Source organism: Mixophyes fleayi, chromosome 2 (genome assembly GCF_038048845.1).
Source record: "Mixophyes fleayi isolate aMixFle1 chromosome 2, aMixFle1.hap1, whole genome shotgun sequence".
NCBI classification, from domain to species: domain Eukaryota; kingdom Metazoa; phylum Chordata; class Amphibia; order Anura; family Limnodynastidae; genus Mixophyes; species Mixophyes fleayi.
In genome coordinates, this window is record NC_134403.1 from 217,875,522 (window position 1) to 217,896,213 (window position 20,692).

At 43.6% G+C, this 20,692-nt stretch overlaps 1 protein-coding gene across 2 annotated transcripts in view; it reads left to right on the forward strand.

The window, feature by feature from the left end:
• CLSPN (claspin) overlaps positions 1-19,021 on the forward strand; it is a 100,476-nt gene extending 81,455 nt beyond the window's left edge. For both annotated transcript variants that reach the window (XM_075195475.1, XM_075195476.1), the window contains 2 exons: positions 16,220-16,378; positions 18,011-19,021. In XM_075195475.1, the coding sequence (XP_075051576.1) occupies positions 16,220-16,378; positions 18,011-18,118 (267 nt within the window). In that variant the 3' untranslated portion in view covers positions 18,119-19,021. The remainder of the gene's footprint in view (positions 1-16,219; positions 16,379-18,010) is intronic.
• The last annotated feature ends 1,671 nt before the right edge of the window (positions 19,022-20,692 follow it).

Below are 20,692 nucleotides of genomic sequence, written 5' to 3' on the forward strand. Positions count from 1 at the left end.
CTTCAAGTACAGAGAGCATGCTGTCTGCACATACTGCGTCTGGAGGGTTGGCAGCAGGTAAGTAAACTCTCTCTCAGCATAGTGCTGTGAGAGAGACATTAGAAATCGCAGTAGGTTCCCTGAGCTGGTTGTTTTTTTTCTAAAAGCAGTCTGTTTAATTGGTAGAGATAAGAGTTCTATTTTTAGCTCAGGGAACCGGGTCAGGCAAGGGTCACTGTCTCAGTGAGACCTGCTAGGCTGTGGATTGGTTGAGTTGTTTGTCTGTCTTAGATGTTAGCCAGTCCAGAGCTGGGCCCTGAGGGGGGGTGTGTTTTACTCCTCGGCACTTCCCCCGTGGTAGTCTTTCACTCCTCGTGTGTGGATACCTGAATAGGCAGCCATTTCTAAAGCTCCTGCTTCTCCCCTTTTCTATCCTGTATACTGTAAGGTAAAGGGTTGGGGGTGGTGTGTTTAGCCTTTTGTATTTTTACACACTTAGGAGCTTTTGACTGTATTGCAGGCTCACTTTCTCTTGTAGTTTGTGTGCTGCTTGTTATCTGTATTGTGTGCATTTTACTGTACTGTTTTGTCCCATCTTTGAACATGTCTGAGAGGGAAAAATCTACACGTGGCAGGGCTGGTGCTTCTATGTTAAGTTTCACCTGTGCTGTATGTCATGTTAAGTTACCGTCTGGGCAGTCAGGAACACAGGCTCTGTGTGTGTCCTGTCGGCTCACGGAGACTACTCCTGGTGAAACAGTGGCTGTCTGCTCAAACACTGAGGAGCCTACTTGGGCTCGGTCTCTATTTAATACAGTGGAACTGCTTGCTCAGAAGGTACAGTCTCAGGCTGCTCAATCTTCTGATTCTGCTTCCTTAGTTCAGGCTTTGCCTGTTGCTGCTCCAGTGCAGTCTGGAGAACCAGCCTGGGTGCAGGGTCTTGCATCCTCAGTACAGGGTCTGGTAGCGGTCTCTTCCTCCTTGGAGAGGATGATGCAGTCGGACACTCCGCCTTCCTCAAGTAAACGGAGGCGGGTGGCCGCCTCTTTTCTGGAACATGAATCTGATTCTGATTGTGGTTCCCAGGAAGAGGGCGAGTTACCGCTGGGTTCTGACATAGATGCTGCTTCTTTGGTGGAGGTCCCAGCAGATCGTCAGAGTGTGGAAGAGTTAATTCAGGCGGTGCGTCAGGTACTTGATATTCCCGAGGACCAAGTTCCTGAAGTTTCTGCATCCTCTTTCTCTTTCATCCATCTGGGGGACACTCCTTAACCATGGGGGTTGAGTCAGGGGGAGGAGTCTGGCACCCAAAGAGTTAACTTTTTTCAGCTGACAGCATATCACCCCCGCCAATTCCCACATACCTCAGTTTGAATTGGGTGTCCTTGGAAGAAGGTTGCACCTGAAGAGCTCCAAGAGAGACAGTGAACAGGGTTCACTGGTTATAGGTTTTTTCCTTTTCTTTTGCAGTTTTTTTCTTTTGACAGTGGCGAGAGGCTCCGTGCAAACGGAGCTGACTCATGGGAGAAGCGCCTGTCGGGGGGTGGGCGGCCCTGCTGTCAGAGAGGTAAGAAGCGCTTCTCACAGCGGGAAGCAGTCGGCAAGAGACTCTCCCCGCTGATGCAGGATGGGCGCTGCCATTAGGCAGAGAGCGCCTTTACTGCTGAGGTTCCCCGGAAGCCAGCTGGAGTATACCAAGTTCCTCCTCCCATGGAGATGGCAGTGAATTCTTGAGGATGGCGCGCTTTGAGTAGCGCTAGCGAGGAACACATTCTAACAGGTTTTCCCCTAATAGAAGAGAGAGGGCAAAACGCTGTTAAGGTAAACAACACAGAAGGAGAGCCAGTGGAAGGAGAATGTGTTTGAAGAACACCGCTTCACCCCCCCCCCCCCTGCCCCCCCTGCTGAGTGAGTACGTGGAAGATCCCTTTTTTGTCGACAAATTTCGGATGGAATCTCTGAGGTCGGTAATAAACGATTTGGAGAAAGATCAATTTATGGCTTCCATAGACAAAAGATGCATACCTCCACGTTCCCATTTGGAGGGACCATCAGTCTCTCCTCAGATTCACAGTGGGATCCTCCCATTATCAGTTTCGGGCCCTCCCCTTCGGCCTCTCCACTGCGCCGAGGGTTTTCGCGTCTTCACCTTCTGGGAGTTCAGGTCGTGCCTTATCTGGACGACCTGCTCATCAAATCCTCCTCAGAGAATTGCTTGCGTTATCACTTGTCCCTCACCTTGGCGGTTCTCAAGGGCCACGGATGGCTGATCAACTTAAAGAAATCCCAGATGGTTCCGTGTCAACGCATGGTTTTCCTAGGCCTCTTCATGGACACCAGCCAGCAAAAGGTGTTCCTGCCTGTCGAGAAAGTCGCTTCAATTCAAAGCATAACAGCCCAGGTCTTGTCTTCTCCCAGCCCCTCAATCCTCTTGTGCATGCGGCTGCTGGGAAAGATGGTGGCCTCCTTCGAGACCATTCCCTTTAGTCAAGCTCATTCTCGATGTTTTCAGTGGGATCTGTTGACGAAATGGTCAGGATCCCTCCTACGCCTAGATCTCCAGAGGAACTCTATCCCCGAGTACGATTGAATCACTCCAGTGGTGGCTGATTCAGGATCACATGACAGGCAGATCCTTCTCTCCATGGATCATAGCCACGACAGACACCAGCCTGAAAGGTTGGGGGGCGGTAATCCTACACCTCCGGCTTCAGGGCCTTTGGTCGGTTCAGGAATCGGCCCTATCTATAAATGTGCTGGAACTGAAGGCTATTCTTTTGGCCCTCAGGGGAGGCCAGTCCCTCCTGCAGGGTCACCCTGTCAGGGTTCAGTCCGACAATGCCACGGCTGTGGCATATATCAACAGACAGGGAGGAACCAGGAGTGCAGCGGCAATGAAGATTGCAGCTCAGATCTTGATTTGGGCAGAACAATATGTTCCAGCAATATCGGCAGTATTCATTCCTGGAATACACAATTGGGAAGCCGACTATCTAAGTCGCAACCAGATGATGCCGGGGGAATGGTCGCTCCATCCGGAAGTCTTTCAGTCTCTGGTACAGAGGTGGGGTCTTCCGGACATAGATCTCATGGCCTCCAGACACAACAGAAAGGTCCTCAGGTTTTGGGCAAGAGACCCCTTAGCGGTGGCAGTGGACGTCATGACGATGTCATGGGAGTTCAAGATGGGATACCTGTTTCCTCCGATTCCCATGCTTCCTCGCGTTCTCAGACGAGTAAGGCAGGGAGGTCTGCCAGTAATTCTAGTAGCTCCCTCATGGCCGCGCCGAGTCTGGTACGCAGACATAATCTCCATGGCGGAAGGACCGGGATTCCGTCTTCCGTCTCGAGACGACCTTCTTCTGCAGGGTCCCTTCCGTCACCAGAATTTACCTCCGCTCAGTTTAACGGCATGGCTGTTGAAGCCAGCCTCTGGAGGGCTAGAGGTTTTTCCCCCAGCGTGGTGAATACTATGATGCGAGCTAGGAAGCCAGTTTCAGCTCGCATCTATCACCGGATTTGGAGAGCCTACATTAGATGGTGCGAAAATAGGACATGCCACTCGTCCTCCTTTCGCCTCCCTCGCTTGTTAGCTTTCCTTCAGGATGGCCTGGAAGCAGGTCTTTGGTTAGGTTCCCTAAAAGTCCAGGTATCGGCACTTTCAGTATTTTTTCATATGAAATTAGCAGATCTGCCAGATATTAGGACTTTTCTCCAGGGAGTCTTGCATATTCAGCCTCCCTATGTTCCGCCTACAGCACCATGGGATCTCAACCTGGTATTGGATATGCTTAAAGGGCCCCCCTTTTGAGCCTTTGCGTGTGGCAGAATTAAAGTGGTTGACCTGGAAGGTCCTTTTTCTTTTGGCTATCGCATCTGCTCGAAGAATTTCGGAATTAGGAGCTTTGTCTTGTCGGGAACCATATTTGGTTTTCCACGAGGACAGAGCGGTGTTAAGAACCCTTCCTCCTTCCGTTCCAAAAGTAGTTTCGGCTTTCCATCTTAACCAGGAAATTGTAGTTCCGGTTTTTTCATCTTCTTCCCAGTCGGATCATCAGTCTATGGAAAAGTTAGATGTGGTTAGGGCTCTCCGCATTTATGTCAAAAGAACTTCTCAGATTAGACGTACAGATTCTCTGTTTGTTGTTTATGATGCTAATAAGAGAGGCCTCAAAACAGTCCCATAGCAAGATGAATTACGGCAACCATTAGGCAAGCTTACATAAAGGCTAACCGTCCTGTGCCGGAGAGACTTACAGCCCATTCCACCAGATCGGTAGGGGCGTCGTGGACAGCAAGAAATGGGGCTTCTGCAGACCAGCTTTGCTGGGCAGCCACCTGGTCCTCTGTCCACACCTTTACAAAGTTCTACCAATTTAATGTATTTGCATCTGCGGATGCAAACTTCGCTCGTAATGCTTTACGAGCGGGATTTTCAGAGTAGTCCCACCCTTAGGGGGCTGCTTTAGAACGTCCCCATGGTAAGCAGTGTCCCCCAGACTGGATGAAAGGGAAAAGAGGATTTATGTACTTACGTTAAATCCGTTTCTCTGATTCCGTCTGGGGGACACTGCGATCCCTCCCTTCTGCTTTTCTTCTGTGTGCTCTTGTTTGACTGGCCTTTCCTCCTTCGGCTTTTTAATTAACTGAACAAGAGGGGGCAGGGGGATTGTAGAGGGGAGGGGTCTGTCGGCAGTACTAAAAGTTAACTAGTTAGGTGCCAACTCCCCCAAGCTCCCTCCACAACCCATGGTAAGCAGTGTCCCCCAGACGGAATCAGAGAAACGGATTTAACGTAAGTACATAAATCCTTTTTTTTTTTTTTTTTTTTTTAATATTCACTTTTTCATCTTCCTGGCTGTCGGCTGGTCCGCATTTGGGGTGCAGATTAGTCCTGGTTGCGGCAGCACCTGTCTCCCCTCTCACTTCCTCCTCTCCCTTCTCTCTTGCTACGATAGCACTCTTGTAGAGAGGCTACAGATTCGTGTGTCTGCAGTGTTTGTGCTGTGTCCCACAATCGGTCGCTGTGTGACTGCGGCTGGGGGTACATGTGGGGTTGATGCGCAGACTGTCTGCAACTTGTAGGAAACTTACTGCTACTGCATCGGCTGTTCTGTACGCTGTCTCCATAGCTACATTTCCTCTGTCTCCAGGCAGACTGAGAATAGAGGGTGCCCCCACTGGACGTTACTTTTGTTTTCTTAAGGGATAGAGAATGTGCGGTGTATCACACTGATCTCCAGAAGTAGAACTGGGTTACTTCCATTTCAGGTATTCTGTTACATGAACAGCCGCTGCTTTCTGCCGCATACCAATTAGTATGCGTGTTGCGTTTACTCTCCACAAGTTTCCCACTTCACGCTGTAAGCAGGCAAGAGGTGGTCCTGCGGGTCTCCATTTTTCTTATTTTCGTAACAGGGTCATAGTAGTCTATGATGACTTGCTAAATGTCTGAATGTGCTGTACTTTCTTTATACACCAAACTAGCTCCCAACAGTGTCTTCGAGTTCCCAACATATTCTATGTGTGTTGTGACTGGTTATTGAGACTGCTGACAATCATAATAACCCCAATAATCACCTTTCCTCTAGCATTAGAGGTGTTGTAGAGTTGTGCATCCTACAGGAGTGCATATCTAGATGGAAGCTGGGGTGTATAAAGGAATTTGTATACAGTGCATGCCATTTCATGTACAGGTTTTATTAAGTTTGAATCCACTAACATAATAACTGCAATTGACTGGGTATCATGTGAGCCATACCATTTAATTCATTGTACACTTGAAGTTCTATTTATAAATAGTTACTCCTTAGGTAGTATTTGAGATTTTTTTTCTTCATACTACCGTGTGTACAGTTCATGTATGAGTAAAGTAGAGTAGAACCTCAGGTTTTTTACTTCAAATATACCTGGACTCAATTGTCAGCTTGTATAATATAATTTGCTTTAAGGCGGCAGTCATTTAAATTAAAAATAGAAAGGGAAAAAAAAAATGAATCTGCAGCCTGCAGCTGCTGTCGCCTCATTGATAATGCAGCGCGTGCTACGGGCGGCTGTGCGCTGCTTGGAGGGGGATTCTGGTGGTGCCTCTGCTGCCGTCCTGCTGCTTCTAACGTGGGATTTCTCCGGGGGGGGCGGCCCCAGTCACCCCCAGTCACCCCAGCCTGTGCCAGTGTCCCTAGCAGTGGCTGCACAAGAGCAGCTGCTGCTTCACTGTGTACACGGAGGTTGGCAGCAGGTAAGTGAAATCCCTTCACAGCACAGTGCTCGGAAGGGTGGGGTAGAAGACTCAGTGGTTGCCTCTTGCTAGTCAGCCATTAGTATACTTAGGGGGCTGCTAGGCACTGGATTGGAGGATGGGGCTGTCCTGCAGAATGGCTGCTAATTAAGTGCTGGGCCTTTGGGGGGTAATACTGTTTTCCTCTGTCTGCACTTCCTCCCTGGTGGTCTCTCACTCATTGTGTGTGCAGACGCCGAAATAGACAGCCATTTTCACGCTCCATTTTCTCCCTTATATGTCCACTGATTTTTCAGGTACTGAACTGGGTTACCCTTACACTGCTGGAGTTCTTAAGCTATATAGCAGGCTCACTTTCTGTGTTTTGATTGTGTGCTGCTTGTTTTTGTCACTGTATATGTTCAGTGTGTTTTGTCCCTGAGACTATCAGCTCTCTTCATTTACTTGGCTTGCAAAGGGTTCTAGTTTCCTTTTTCCTAAAAAATTAGATTTGACCTGCTTGATTTTGACCTGTTTATTTGAGAAGACACATTCACAGACATATTGGATCACATATAAATGTTTCTGGGCATCGGACTCTTTTGGAAGTCCTGGCAGCCTCTGTGAAATCTGAATTAGGCTCTTGAAACACTCTTTTCTCGGAGAGAGTTTTCTGGTGGTTCTCAAATTCTTACCATCTTCGTTCAGGTAGCAGTAAATAAGATTACATTCTTCCTCTTTTTGTCCAAGATCCCTCGATGGCCAGGTTCAGGTTATTTCAATATGCTTCTCGCCTGACGTTTAAGTCGGTGGACTGCCTGTCGGGCATTCTGACCTATACAAAAGTGGAAGCTGCTCAAATCAATTTATAGGCCATAACAGGTGCTTGAAAGGGTGGGGTTATCCTGCAAGGAACATACACACAACATTTTTTCCCCCAGCACACTGCTATAGCCAGCAACAGATCTGCCATTTCTACTGTAGATAAAAATGCAAAAGTCTTTGTTGCACACATTTGCAAATGTATGTTTAAGCCATCCGCCACGCCTTTAGGGTCTGCTGCTATAAATCTTTCCTTTTTGTGCGTGGGTGGCTTCAGCTACCACACATGCCAGAGTACAGTGCTCTATTAGACTAGGGGTCCATGTATGGTCTCCTTGGTTATCTTTCCAGTGGGTTATTTTCCTCTAGGCTTCACGCATGTCCAAGTATTTGACTTGGCCAGAAGCCGTTTGCTCCGTAATTTCTTTGGAAGTTGTGTTCTGGTTCCAGATTCAAAAAAAGGTTGTTTTTTTGTAATAGTCAGGTTCATGTACCAGAGTTTCAGCGGCAATAATTTCTGAATAGAACAGATTTTGTCTGCACAGTCGAGTCTGCTGTTCCGTCTTTATCCTTGAGTGCGTCAGCTGCTCTCTTGGTGGAAACAAAATAAAAATATCTGCAGAGTCGACTATTCTTGATTCTGAAGTGGACCTTGCGGACAACCGATGCTGGTCTTCAGGGTTTGGGTGTCGTCTGTCTTCACGTCAGATTCGGAGGCATTTGAGCTTTGACAGAATCCAACTTTTCCTTCACGGTAATGGTGCTGCGAGTGGTGTTTTGAGCTTGTTGGCTCGCAACATTTGCTCCAGAGAAACCAGTTCCAAGTTTCTTTCGGACAATGTCACAAAGGTGCTGTACCTATTTTTTACTGGTGTGGTGCCAAGTTTTTTGTTTGGTCCATCACAAGGAGGTACCTGCTCTTTTGGTTGGCCAAACATCTGTTCCAGGACTAGAGATTCTCTAAGCCACCATGTCAGTTCTTTGGCGGTATCTGCTTAGTTTACCTATTCCCATAGGTAGCCATGCTTCAGATACTCTTGAAACCCTTAATGACGAAATGTTCGTCTTGATTGGAACACCTGTATTGCATAGTGTGGATAAAAAGTTTGAATCCATGGACATGGTAGAGTTGATGTTCTGATTTACGAATCAGATTCCCCTTAGTCATCTTGTTGGCTACAAGACTTTCCAAGCTTGCTGCCATTTCTTGCAAGCCTCATATCTTTTATTGTTCATAAGGTTAAGGAGGTTCTTTCACCTAAGCTTCCTTCTTTCCTAGGGAGGCGTAACGGTATGGTGCCTCATCTGAGCAACTGTCGGGTGGCCACTGATCCTCCTTTTCACATGGTTACTTAGTTTTCTGAGTTCATGTGTTTGCAACTGGAGATTAGTTTTGGCAGAGCGGTGTTTCGTGCTGTTTCTTATGAGCATTCCCGCCTGTAACTACGGCTTTGGGCTGTCCCCGGTGTCCCCCAATTGGATGTGGGAAAAATTGGATTTCTCTTTCATCCATCTGGGGGATACTGCTAACCATGGGGTAGGGTAGGGAGGAGTCTGGCACCCAAATAGTTAATCTTTTGCTGCTGACAGGCATATCCCCCCGCCCCTTCCCCACAGTACTCAGTTTGAAGTATGTGCCCTAGGAGTATGGGCTGAAGTTTGGAGAGCTGCACAGTGAACTGAGTTCACTGGGTTTAGTCTTTTTTGTTTTTAGCTGTTTACATAGTGCACGAGTGGCTCTGTAAGACAGAGCGCACTCGTGAGCAGAGAAGGACTGTACAGTGGGGGAGCCGCGGCACCCGTTGACAGGTTGGAAACAGTGAGACTTCTCGCAGTGTGAGATGCGCTCTCACACTGCTAGCAGAGTGAGGCGCTGCCACAGGCAGTAAGCGCCGGTGCTCTTGCCGTCCCCGGGGCCATGGAATATACCAAGTCCCCTCCTCAAGGAAAAAGGAGGGGTAACTTGAGCTAATGGTCGCGCTATTCAGCGATTTGCAGAGGGGAACAGAGGAGCGGATAGCAGCGATTCCACTCACAGGAAGTGTGTGGAAATTGCTGTCAGTCTGCACAGGAGAAACAGAGTGAGCCAGGGAGGGGGAAGTTAGAAAAAAACCTCCCCCCTCCCCTGCTGAGGGAGCAGGTGGAAGATTCCTACAAATTACAAAGGAAGGACACAGCACAGCTGCTGGCAAACTTCTCCCTGCTAAGTATCATTTATTTTCTCTATATTGCATGGATAGAGAAGTATAATTGTTATGGGCATATATATTAAGTAGAACCTGTATAAAACAACAAAATTTGGCTCTCCTGTGTTGATTCAGAAATGCTGTAATGTGTTAAGACATAATTAGTAAGTATTTCTGATAACTATTGAGTGTTTGTGCTTGTCTTGTTGTTTTGTGTTTTTTCTCCCAATAATGGCTAATAAAAGTAAAGGAACACGTGCCAAACATATGATCTGTTCAAAGTGTAATGTTAAATGTAACTGGTGAACGTCTGGATCAGGGGCTTTGTGCTGTGACACCTGTAATATTACAGCCTAAAGACAGCCCCATTAAAAAACAGGGGACAGAGCCTCCAGAGTGGATGGCAACCTTTTCACAGGAGGTTAATACCCTTGTGAACCTATTATCTAAACCAGCAGAGATCCCAGTGGTGGCTATGAGACTTCCATCTACCTCTGAGATACAACCCCCAGTGAAGTTGAGGGGAAATGAGTTGTTCATTACCTCCAGAGGTTGTACAATTTCCTTCCCCAGCACTGCAAGAGTCACCCCACAGCGGGGAGGCGGGATGGTCGGCAGTGGCTAGAGGTCTTGACCGACTAAACCAATTGCTGAAAAATCCTAGACATATTCGTAGTTATAAAAGACATAGATCAGCTAATACGCTGTTGTCTCTGGCTGATTCAGAGGGATCCTCGGTGGAGGGAAGTGAATTGTTAGAGGATTCTGATCTTTCATTAATAGAATCAGAAGGAATCTCCAGGGTATGGACGAACTGGTAAAAAGCAGTACGTCAGACCTTGGGGTTTATTGAAATAGAGGAGACGAGGTCCTTGGACCGGTCTCTCTTTAAGAAGGCTTCTAAACAGGTGGTCAGGTTCCCTCCCTCAGCAGAGCTGAGACATATTGCAGAGGCCTCTTGGAAGCATCCGGACAAGAGGTTCACTGTGCCTAGAAAATTTGGTTCATTATATCCTTTACAAGAGGAGGACATGACCAGATGGGAACAGGTGGCGAGAGTAGATGCGCCTGTGGCGAGACTGGTTCGCCAGACCACGCTACCCGTACCAGGAACGGCAGCCCTACAGGATTCGACCGATCGTAAGTTGGAAGCTTTTTTGAAATCGTTCTTTACGGCTGCTGGTACAAACTTCAGACCGGCATTTTATTCGGCCTGGGAAGCAAGGGCTATGGAAGCCTGAGCTGGGCAGTTAGAGTCCGCATTACAGGATTCGGAACTGCTCCCCTGGCCATGCACCTTAAGGAGGCGGCAGGATATATATATATATATATATATATATATATATGTGCACAAAATCAATATAATAAGGCGCTAGCAACCACACTGTAACCACCAATTTATATAATTGGTATAAGAATGTACCAGATGATCAGTCCCGTAATAGAAAAACACATATAGCTCAATTTAAGAGCGGCAGCCGCAGGTGACTTGTGTCCAGATGGTTAATCCGGAGGAATTGGAGTAACTGTTGATAGAAAAAACAAGTAGGGCGCCCAATGTGTAGTATCGGATAGAAATGGGGACGATATAATAAACTGCGTACCGTAAGGATTCCAGGATCATGTAGTATGGTAGGAGTTCCTCTTCAGAGGTAATACCTCCCCCTCACCCACAGGATGACGACAATGTGGATATATAAAAGCACATATAGTGTAGTATGGTTGTGTAATATAACACCAATTGTGATGAATCCTCCACCACTATCAATAGTGGAAGCCCAAAAACCAAATGGCTTAATATTAATATACACCTCCAAATAGAAACAAAAAATCTGCGTACCAGAAATCCTGTTATATAAGTAGCGTATGTGTAATCGATCAGACAGATGTCATAGGCAGACAGACAAAAAACAGAATTGCCATGTCAGAGTAAAAAATAACGATTTAATAAAAAGAGTAATATGAACTCACATGAGGTACAGAAATGATGCCAGTAGAATCAATAGCTCAACGCGTTTCGTCCCAACACCGTGGGACTTCCTCAGGAGCAAATGCACAATGACTGAATCAGTCAAAAGCACCGGCTTTTAACCGGGCGGACGTGCCATATTGGCGCATGCGCAGAACCAGCGTGTATCGCGCAAGTGCGAGAATAACTTTATTAACAAACACTCTAGTGGTCAAAAACGGAATAAGGAGTTTGCTCTATACTTTTTTAAAAATACGAGCCCTATTGAAATCCCATATGGGAAATTAACTTAAAACACAATCATCAACCCACAATCTAGCCATATTAACTCCGAAAACACGGAGTAGTACTAAGGAATTAAAACAATAATAAAAAATAGATAGTGATATACTAATTTCATACATATAAATATAGCAGCATATCCAATTAATAATCAAATTCAATATCCAAAGACTACATTACTATTAAAGGATATAAAACAACTGTAATGTCTCCCTACAAATATACAGTAAACCGAACAATAGTATATATGCATTAATATACAAAATATACATAGAACAGGTTAACCAAGTATATGGAACAATTATATCCCTATGGTCATATAAACAAAAATACATGTAAAATCTAATACAAATCATTATGCTAAAATTTGGTGAGGACATAGATTGATAAAATAATAAAATTCAAAGGGATGGTTATTAAAGAAAAGGGGCTATTTCATACATCTCATTTAAACCAGTGGGTATTAGAGTCCCCAGTTGGAATATCCAAAACATTTCCCGTTGGGAAAGTTTTCGTTGTAAGTCACCTCCTCTTGACTTAAGTGATACTTTCTCCAGGGCCATAAATTTAAGATATTTTGGATCACTATTATGTTTAGATACAAAATGTCTAGACACCGAATGACTAAGCACACCATTCTTAATATTACGTATGTGTTCCTGGATCCTTAGTTTAAGTGGGCGTTTTGTTTTGCCCACATACTTCAGGTTACATGAACACTCTAACATATAGATGACTGATGTTGTTAAACAGTCAATTCTTTGTTTCACACTAAATTGTCTACTATTGTCAAAATTATCGACAAATATTACAATGGGTACATTTCACAGAACCTACATTATTCATTAACAAGCCTGAAGGTATTGATGGAGGGATATCCTTAAGAAGCAGACTGGGAGCAATTAAATCCTTTAAATTGCGATTTTTTTTCCGAAATATTAAAGATGGTTTAGCTGGAAGGATTTGGGACAAAATCGGATCTTAGTAGAATACCCCAATGTCTATTGAGTGTTGTTTTTATCCGATTCTCACCACTGCTAAATTCTGTGATAAACGGGACCATATCCTTCTTGTCGGATTTCTTTGTGTATTTTAATATTTCGCCACGATCCCTATTCCTAATTTTGTTCCTAGCCTCATTAAGTAATTGATGTGGATATTCCCTTTCTTCAAAACGGCCCAAGTAAACATCAAGTTGTTCCTCAAAATCAGAGTTCTGACTACAGTTTCTTTTCAACCTGTTAAACTGGGAAAAGGGAATATTGTCCTTCCATCTTTTATGGTGACAACTACCATAGTGTAGATAGCTGTTGGTATCCACATGTTTTATAAAATTTCTAGTGATGACTTCTGTACCATTAGATGTTAGAATAAGATCAAGATATTCAACCTGTGTCTTATTGATATTAGCGGTGAACTTAAGGTTATATATATGTATATGTGTATATATATATATATATATATATATATATATATATATATATATATATATATATATATATGCATATATATATGCATGCATGCATGCGGCCCAGAATTCACCCTCCATATCATCTTCTGTTTCTGCTACAGCAAAGTAGCAGCAAGAAGAACATTATGGTTAAGAGCATGGGATGCGGATTTGGAGTCAAAAAGATCATTACAATCCATTCTGTATACTAGTGGGATGCTATTTGGTCCAGAGTTGGACTCCTGGATCTCACAGGCCTCCGGGGGTAGCAGTACGTCCTTGCCTAGAATGCTCCTAGACCCAGAGTTCCAAGGTTTAGTTCTTTTAGACAGCCTTTTCGCGGTGGCCTTTATTAGGCTGAGGCCAGTCAGGTCAAGGGCTGCTGGAGGTAGGAGACAGTCGCTTAGAGGAAGGTCATCCTTGTCCTCCACGGCAGCAAGGTCCTCTTTCGCCAAGCTGCCGGATAGACCGACAGCATGACTACCACCCTCCTCTGATAACAGAGGGTGGGGTGGGAGGACAGCTGCTGGGGTTTGCCCAGCAGTGGACAGTCAGCAGATAGGTGGTTTCAGGGGATCATGAAAATAGGTTACATGATAGAGTTGGTGGAGCCTGCGCCACACAGGTTTTTTGTAACCAGTTTACCCCGCTGTCCTCAAAAAAGACAGGCAATGCTCTCTTCTGTCGATTTTGCTTCTTTTAAAGAAGGTTATTGTATAGGTTCCGGAGTACCAAAGAAGGGAGGAGTTTTACTCAAACCTATTCTTGGTACAGAAACCGGACGGTTCATTCAGACCAGTGCTGAACCTCAAGCAGCTAAATCTGCATCTGAGAGTAGATTCTTTCAGGATGGAATCCCTAAAATCTGTCATAGATGGCCTGGAGGCAGGCCAGTTCATGGCATCAATAGACATCAAGGATGCCTATCTTCATGTGCCGATCTGGGAGGGACATCAGCCGCTTCTCAGATTCACGGTAGGCTCAGCTCACTATCAGTTCAGAGCCCTTCCGTTCGGGCCTGCCACAGCCCCAAGAGTATTCACAAATATTATGGCAGCACTCTTTACTCCAAAGGGGTGCAGATTGTACCTTATTTGGACGATCATCTAATCAAGGCGTCAACAGTTCAGTTGTTGGAACAACATCTTCGCCTTACGGTGATGGTGCTGGAACAGCGCGGTTGGCTCCTGAATGTAACAGTCACAAATGATCCCTTGTCAGAGAGTGACATTTTTGGGACTAATAATGGACACTGCAGACAGCAGAGTTTTTCTTCCAGAGGACAAGATAAGGTCCTTGATGGAGTGGACAGACAGGGTTCTGTCACACAGGAGGCTGTCAGTACTCATGTGTATGAAGCGGCTAGGAAAGATGGTGGCATCTTTCGAGACGCTGCCATACGGAAGGATCCACTCCAGATGTCTTCAATGGGACATTCTGAGGAAGTGGTCGGGGTCCTTCCTCTGTTTGGATCTCCAGTGGATGAGGTTATCTCTAGAGACGAGAAAATCTCTCAGCTGTTGGTTGTTAAAGGACAGCCTAATAAAGGGCAGATCCTTTGCCCCGTGGGCCTGGATCTTAGTATCCACAGACGCCATTCTGAGTGGTTGGGGGGCAGTGGTCCTTCACCTGAGGATGCAGGGTCTGTGGTCAGAGAGACAGTCTGTTCTTCCCATAAATGTGCTGGAACTTATGGCCATCCTGAAAGCACTGCAGAGGGCTCAGGGTGTGTTACAGGGAAGGCCGGTTCGCATCCAATCCGACAATGCCACGGCAGTGTCATACATAAACCGACAAGGGGGCACCAGGAGTGCAAGAGCGATGGGGGTTACGTTTCAGATTTTTGCCTGGGCAAAAAGAAACTTGCCTGCGCTGTCAGCTGTGTTTATCCCAGGGAAACAGAACGTACAAGCAGACTATCTAAGTCGGCCCTGAGATGTTTATCCTCAATTTTTTCACATGATTTATATAGGTGCGTCTTATACAGTGGAGCGTCCTATACATGGGGAAATACGGTATGTAAAATCCATTTCTCTTAGTCCTTTGGGGAACATCGGGTGCCCATCCAGAACTCTCCGATTACTCTTTCTCTCATGTCTTTCCCTTTTGAGGCTTGGTTAAACATAAACTGAGGCTTAAGTAGGAAGTGAGGTATAGAGGGGGAGGTTCTAGGTCTAGCTAACAACTTAAAGTGCCACACGCCTATCTCACCTATGCTATACCCCAGTTTTTTTTTTAAATCAAATATTGTTTGTTGATGATTTTTTTTTCTCCAAATAAAAATAACTAAATATAGTTCCATTGTACATCGTACCTTACATTTAATGAGTGTAATAAGTAGATTAATTCTAGATATTAAACCTTGTTTTAATATTAAAGTAGATTTGTAATGTGATGTGTTAAAAGGTATATTCATATAATGGGTATCTTCAACCCTGGAGAGGAAATGTTGAACATGATTGACAGTGTCAAGTGTCTTGGTATAGTTTAGTCTTATAGATCATGTATATGAGTATGGATTTAGTAATGTGGAGAGGGGGAGGATGAGGGTTGGAGGTGGTGGGAGTGCTTAACCCGGATCAAAGTCGGTGGTCAGAGATTGCACCACATTTTGAATTTGTCCATCTGGACCACATTTTAATGTATTTTGGCATGATATATATCGTGAATGATACGTGAATCTTTCATGTCCTATAGCCTCATTGAGCAGGACCACCCAGCTAGCAAATTGAGGTTTCTCTTGGGCCATCCACGTTCTAGCAATAATTACTTTGGCCAGGGTAAGGAGATTGAGAACATATCTGGTAGCGCTTCTATCCAGCAAAAGGTGGATATCCAGCAAAAGAATAATGAAAAGTGGGAGCTTGGTCAGAGCTGAGCCAATGTACAGCTTACTCCAGCTGTCATCCATATGCCACCTCACATCTGGTGAAATTAACTATTGCCAGAAGTATGCGTAGGCAATCATGCCTCATTACCATGTAAATCAGATGGATTTTACCTAATTTACTATGTTTTTTTTCTCTCCTTATTTATTAATAATGAAATAATACTAAAATGTAATATGTAAAGCCAAATTGGAATTTGCTTTTTACCAGCATACCTCTCATTCTCTCCTTAATATGTAGGTGAGGTGATGACACTGCTGTCCTCAGTTTATATTTCAAGATATGGCTAATTGTGACTGCAGCTGTAATTTTTGTTGGTTTTGGATTTGGTTTAGACTGTTTTCAAAAGATTAATTTAAGAGTGTTATATGGCAGATATGTCTGCATGTGTAATTTTGTATAAATCACACCATTTTCTTATTTCAGATGAAGACAGGTTCTCTGTTAAACAAGCCAAAGGAGGTTCTCCAGAAACTTGCTACAATATCAAACCTGAATCCCAATGCACCAAGAAATTCAAGGAACTTTGTTTTCCGAACCCTGTCTCCACAAAGGACAGTATCTACAGAGAAACCCAAATCAAAGGTAATATGGCAGCTGGTGTGATTGTGCTGCAACATTAAAGTACTTACTGTTTAACAGTTATTCCTGAGAACATAAGTTGCGTACGACTGGGTTAACGCATCTCCAAAAACGCACGCCTTGTGGGGTGTTTCCTGTATGCAGTGGTTAGTACCTAGCAAAGGTGGTTCAAGGTAGAACCGATGAAAAGGTGGCGGGGCATAGGTGCACAAGGCTCATTGATATGTGCCAGGAGCGAAGTGTAGCCTGTCTGGTCCAATCCCACAGAAGAGCTACTGTATCACAAATTGCCAAAAAAGTTAAAGCTGGCAATGATTGAAAGGTGTTTCGAAACTTGCTGCGTAGCTGCAAACTGGTCTGAGTGCTCATGATGACCCCTGTCCACTGCCAAAAGTGCCTACATTGGGCATGTGAGCGCCAGAACTGGACCATGGCGCAAGAAAGGTGACTTGGTCTGATTTTTTTTTTTTTTTTAAACTTTATGTGGATGGCTGTTTGTGTGTGCGTTTGCATCGAAAAGAGATGGCACCATGGGAAAGGCAACTTGGATCCTGGCATTCATGTGGATGTTTCTTTCTTTCACACATACAATCTACCTAAACATTGTTGCAGACCAAGTACACCCCTTGTTGACCGTGATATTCCCTGATGGCACTGGCCTCCTTCACATGATGATGCGCCATTCCACACTGCAAAATTGTTCAGCAGTGGCTTGAGGAAGATGAGTTCAAGGTGTTCACTTGGCCTCCAAATTTCCCAGATCTCAATCCAATCGAGCATCTGTGAGATGTGCTGGAAAAACAAGTCGGAGACATGGAGGCGCCACCTTGCAACTTACAGGACATAAAGGATCTGCTGCTAACATTCTTTGTGCAAGGTTCCACGGGACACCTTTCAGAGGTCTTTTTGGAATCCATGCCTTGGCGGGTCAGAGCGGTTTTGGTAGCATGAGGGGGGACCTACATAATATTAGGCAGGTGGTTTTAATGATATGGCTGATCAGTGTATTTATAGGTTTCTAAACGGTGTTTAGTAGGAGAAATCTGCAGCTTAACATTTCCACAGCAATGGCTTCTTATTTCTTTGCGTGATTTTCAGTGCTGCTAGTCTATTAATACACTACATAGTTTAAATGTGCAGCACTGTATGTTAAGTATCCTTGGAACTCTTTAGTTGGCCATAAGCTTCACAAAAGATGAAAGTCTACAGATAGCATTACAACCTCTGTTAGGATTTCGCGTTAGAGTACTCCAAGCAACAGCTCATAAACCACATTTTATTTTGCTTTAATAAGAATATATAGTTAAAAAAGTCATATGAAAACACAGGTAACCGGCTTTCCTCAAAACCTGCCTTATTCATATGGTTTAAGGATACCTCACAATACTGCATATTCAAGCTACAGTTACTAATTCTGGTTAACTTTTTTTTGTATTCGTAATGATTTATTCACTTTTGTGTGTATTAATATTGGTTTGCTGAAAGTCCTGTTTGGACTATCAATGTTATATTTCTTTTTGTCTGTGTATTAAAACTACCAGGCTAAATAATTACCCATTTAGTATGAATTCTGAAAAAGTGATATTGTAAAGCTAATTTTTCTCAATTCACCTTTGTTCTCTTTTCCTTTGGCAGGTGAGAGGGGACATCTGTATTGCAACCCCTTCTCCCAAGCGTTTAAAGTCTGATAATTACACTACCAACAGTAAAAATCGCAGTATTTTTCCTTTCTTAGAGAACTAGTTTACTGCACTTTATTTAACCGCTCCATGTTTACTAAAAAGAAGATTGAAGAAGCTGAACGTGTGTACATGTGTTTTTATTCTGAAATGATGACCCTGCACTTCATGGAAGATATCTTCAGACAGCAATTCTGAATTTTACTTGAATGTGTTAATTTACTACTACAGCAAGGTGTCTTCCTTTCATATACCTTCTGTTACATTTCTGTGTATGTATTTAAGCTATTTTGTGTTATAGATGTATTAGGTCTTATAGAATGTATGTTAAATAGTCTTAATGCTCTCTGAGTAGTCATTTATGTGTTGTGTAAGAGCCAGTCTGAGTTCTGGAGTGTATGTCTTGCAGTCTTTTGAGATCTGTAAGATCATGATATACATGGGACAGGTACGGAAACTAAATGTAGTATGAAGATAAACAGAAAAGTTTTGTATTTGTTCGTCCTATTTTATGTGATACCCTGAATTTAAGATAATATATATTGAAGGCCATTTTATTATAATTTTAAAATAGGTCTCTACTTATTGCTCATTGTCTAGCAAATTTTTTTTTTTTATTTATTTTGGTGTATTCACCTAATCTACCAGAACATATCATTCAATATCACATGCATTTCATTTGTTATGTTCACGTTGCCTCCATTAAGCAAACACTGCCAAATAAATACTGCTAGATAACTATTGTGATCCTGTTATGTAGCCAGCCTGCATGCATGATTGAATCTTCCATTTTTGGATAACTTGGCTTTAGATTTGTTTTTTGTAATCTTTAAAATGTTCAGTCTCTAAATGGAATTTTTTTATCTGTTTTCATTTATATATTTTATGTCTGGAAATTTGTAAGTATTTTGTTTACTATTGTGTACTATATTGTAAATTTTTATAAATAAATTCTCGGTTTTAGAAATTAGTTTTATATTTTGTTTTTAATGTTTGATAAATTCCACTAGAGGGCGCTTGAGCTAACCGATTGATATAGTATGCTAACTTTGTCTGAGCAACAAACCGGCATTTGCAGAATAGTAAATTAATATGTACTAAATGATTAGCCCATGCTTAAGAAAAAGTTTATTTTATGAATAAGTAAGCACTGTAACAGCATAAATATCATAAAATACCTTAGGCCACAATAAGCAAATAAGATGAGCAAATAGTGATATTTATAGCTGATAAATAACAAAAATGAAAAATTGGTATCAAAAGAAGCAGCAGGTGAGAGGTCTATCTCCAATACATAAAAAATTGGACGACAGATTAAATAGGCTGATGCTGATTTTAGAAATATGAATACCAAAAGTGGCTCCTGTTGAGGCTGTCTACTGTAATCTACTAAAGGAGCAATTGGTGTGTGTCTGGAGACAGTTTGGTCAAATGGCTGGACAAGTGAGTGTAAGGCTGGTTACATTTTGATATGAGCTTGGTTTGGAATGCTCTAGCGTGACTGTCTTTACCTTTTAGACTGTGTAGTTTGGCAATCTTCCACAGGATTTTCAGGCCAAAATGAACAGACCCATTTGAGAGCTGATAAGAGACTTTATTAATCGATGCAACAAATGTATCTTGTTTTGAGGCAATAACACTTATTTCAGTTATTGAACAGCAAATTCAGAAGAAAAGACTATGTAGGAACTAGATTGAATTTCTGATATTCTATGATCCACCCATGGGATTCTATAGTGTCTGATCGTTTGTATATGAGAATAATGTAAAGCTCAGGACTCCTGTCATGATCAAGAGATCGTCCGGATAAGAAATTATTGCCACACTGGATTTTAGAAGAGCAACATGACTACCGTGATATTTGTGAATACATGCAGACTTGCGTTAAGGCCCAAAAGGCAGAGCCTGAACTTGAAAGTGGTATGGTTGAACTGTGAATTTGAGAAGACATTGATGGCCTGACCAGACCAGAACCTGAAAGTAAGTCATGGATACCATAACCTATCATCATCATCATCACTATTTATTTATATAGCGCCACTGATTCCGCAGCGCTGTACAGAGAACTCACTCACATCAGTCCCTGCCCCATTGGGGCTTACAGTCTAAATTCCCTAACATACACAGACAGACAGACACAGACAGAGAGAGACTAGGGTCAATTTAGCAGCCAATTAACCTACTAGTATGTTTTTGGAGTGTGGGAGGAAACTGGAGCACCCAGAGGAAACCCACACAAACACGGGGAGAACATACAAACTCCACACAGATAAGGCCATGGTCGGGAATCGAACTCATGACCCCAGCGCTGTGAGGCAGACGTGCTAACCACTTAGCCACCGTGCTGCCCATATCCAATTCCATGCTGGATGACAGATCTCTGAATATTCAGAGGTGCTCGCTTCAAGACAGTCTCAGAGTTTGGATCCTTTTAGCCCAATTTGAAGCTTCTTTGACCTTTTAGACTACTTATGTCTAGTTTGAACCTTTGCTTAATGTCCAAATAGCTTGCAGTAGTGTCTCTGCCTTAATAGGTGTCCAAGAATTCCTGTATGCAGGGTTTAGAACCAATACCACCTTCATACTGCCGCCCCGGCAATATCCCGGGTATATGAACCCGGGATATTGCCGGGGGACA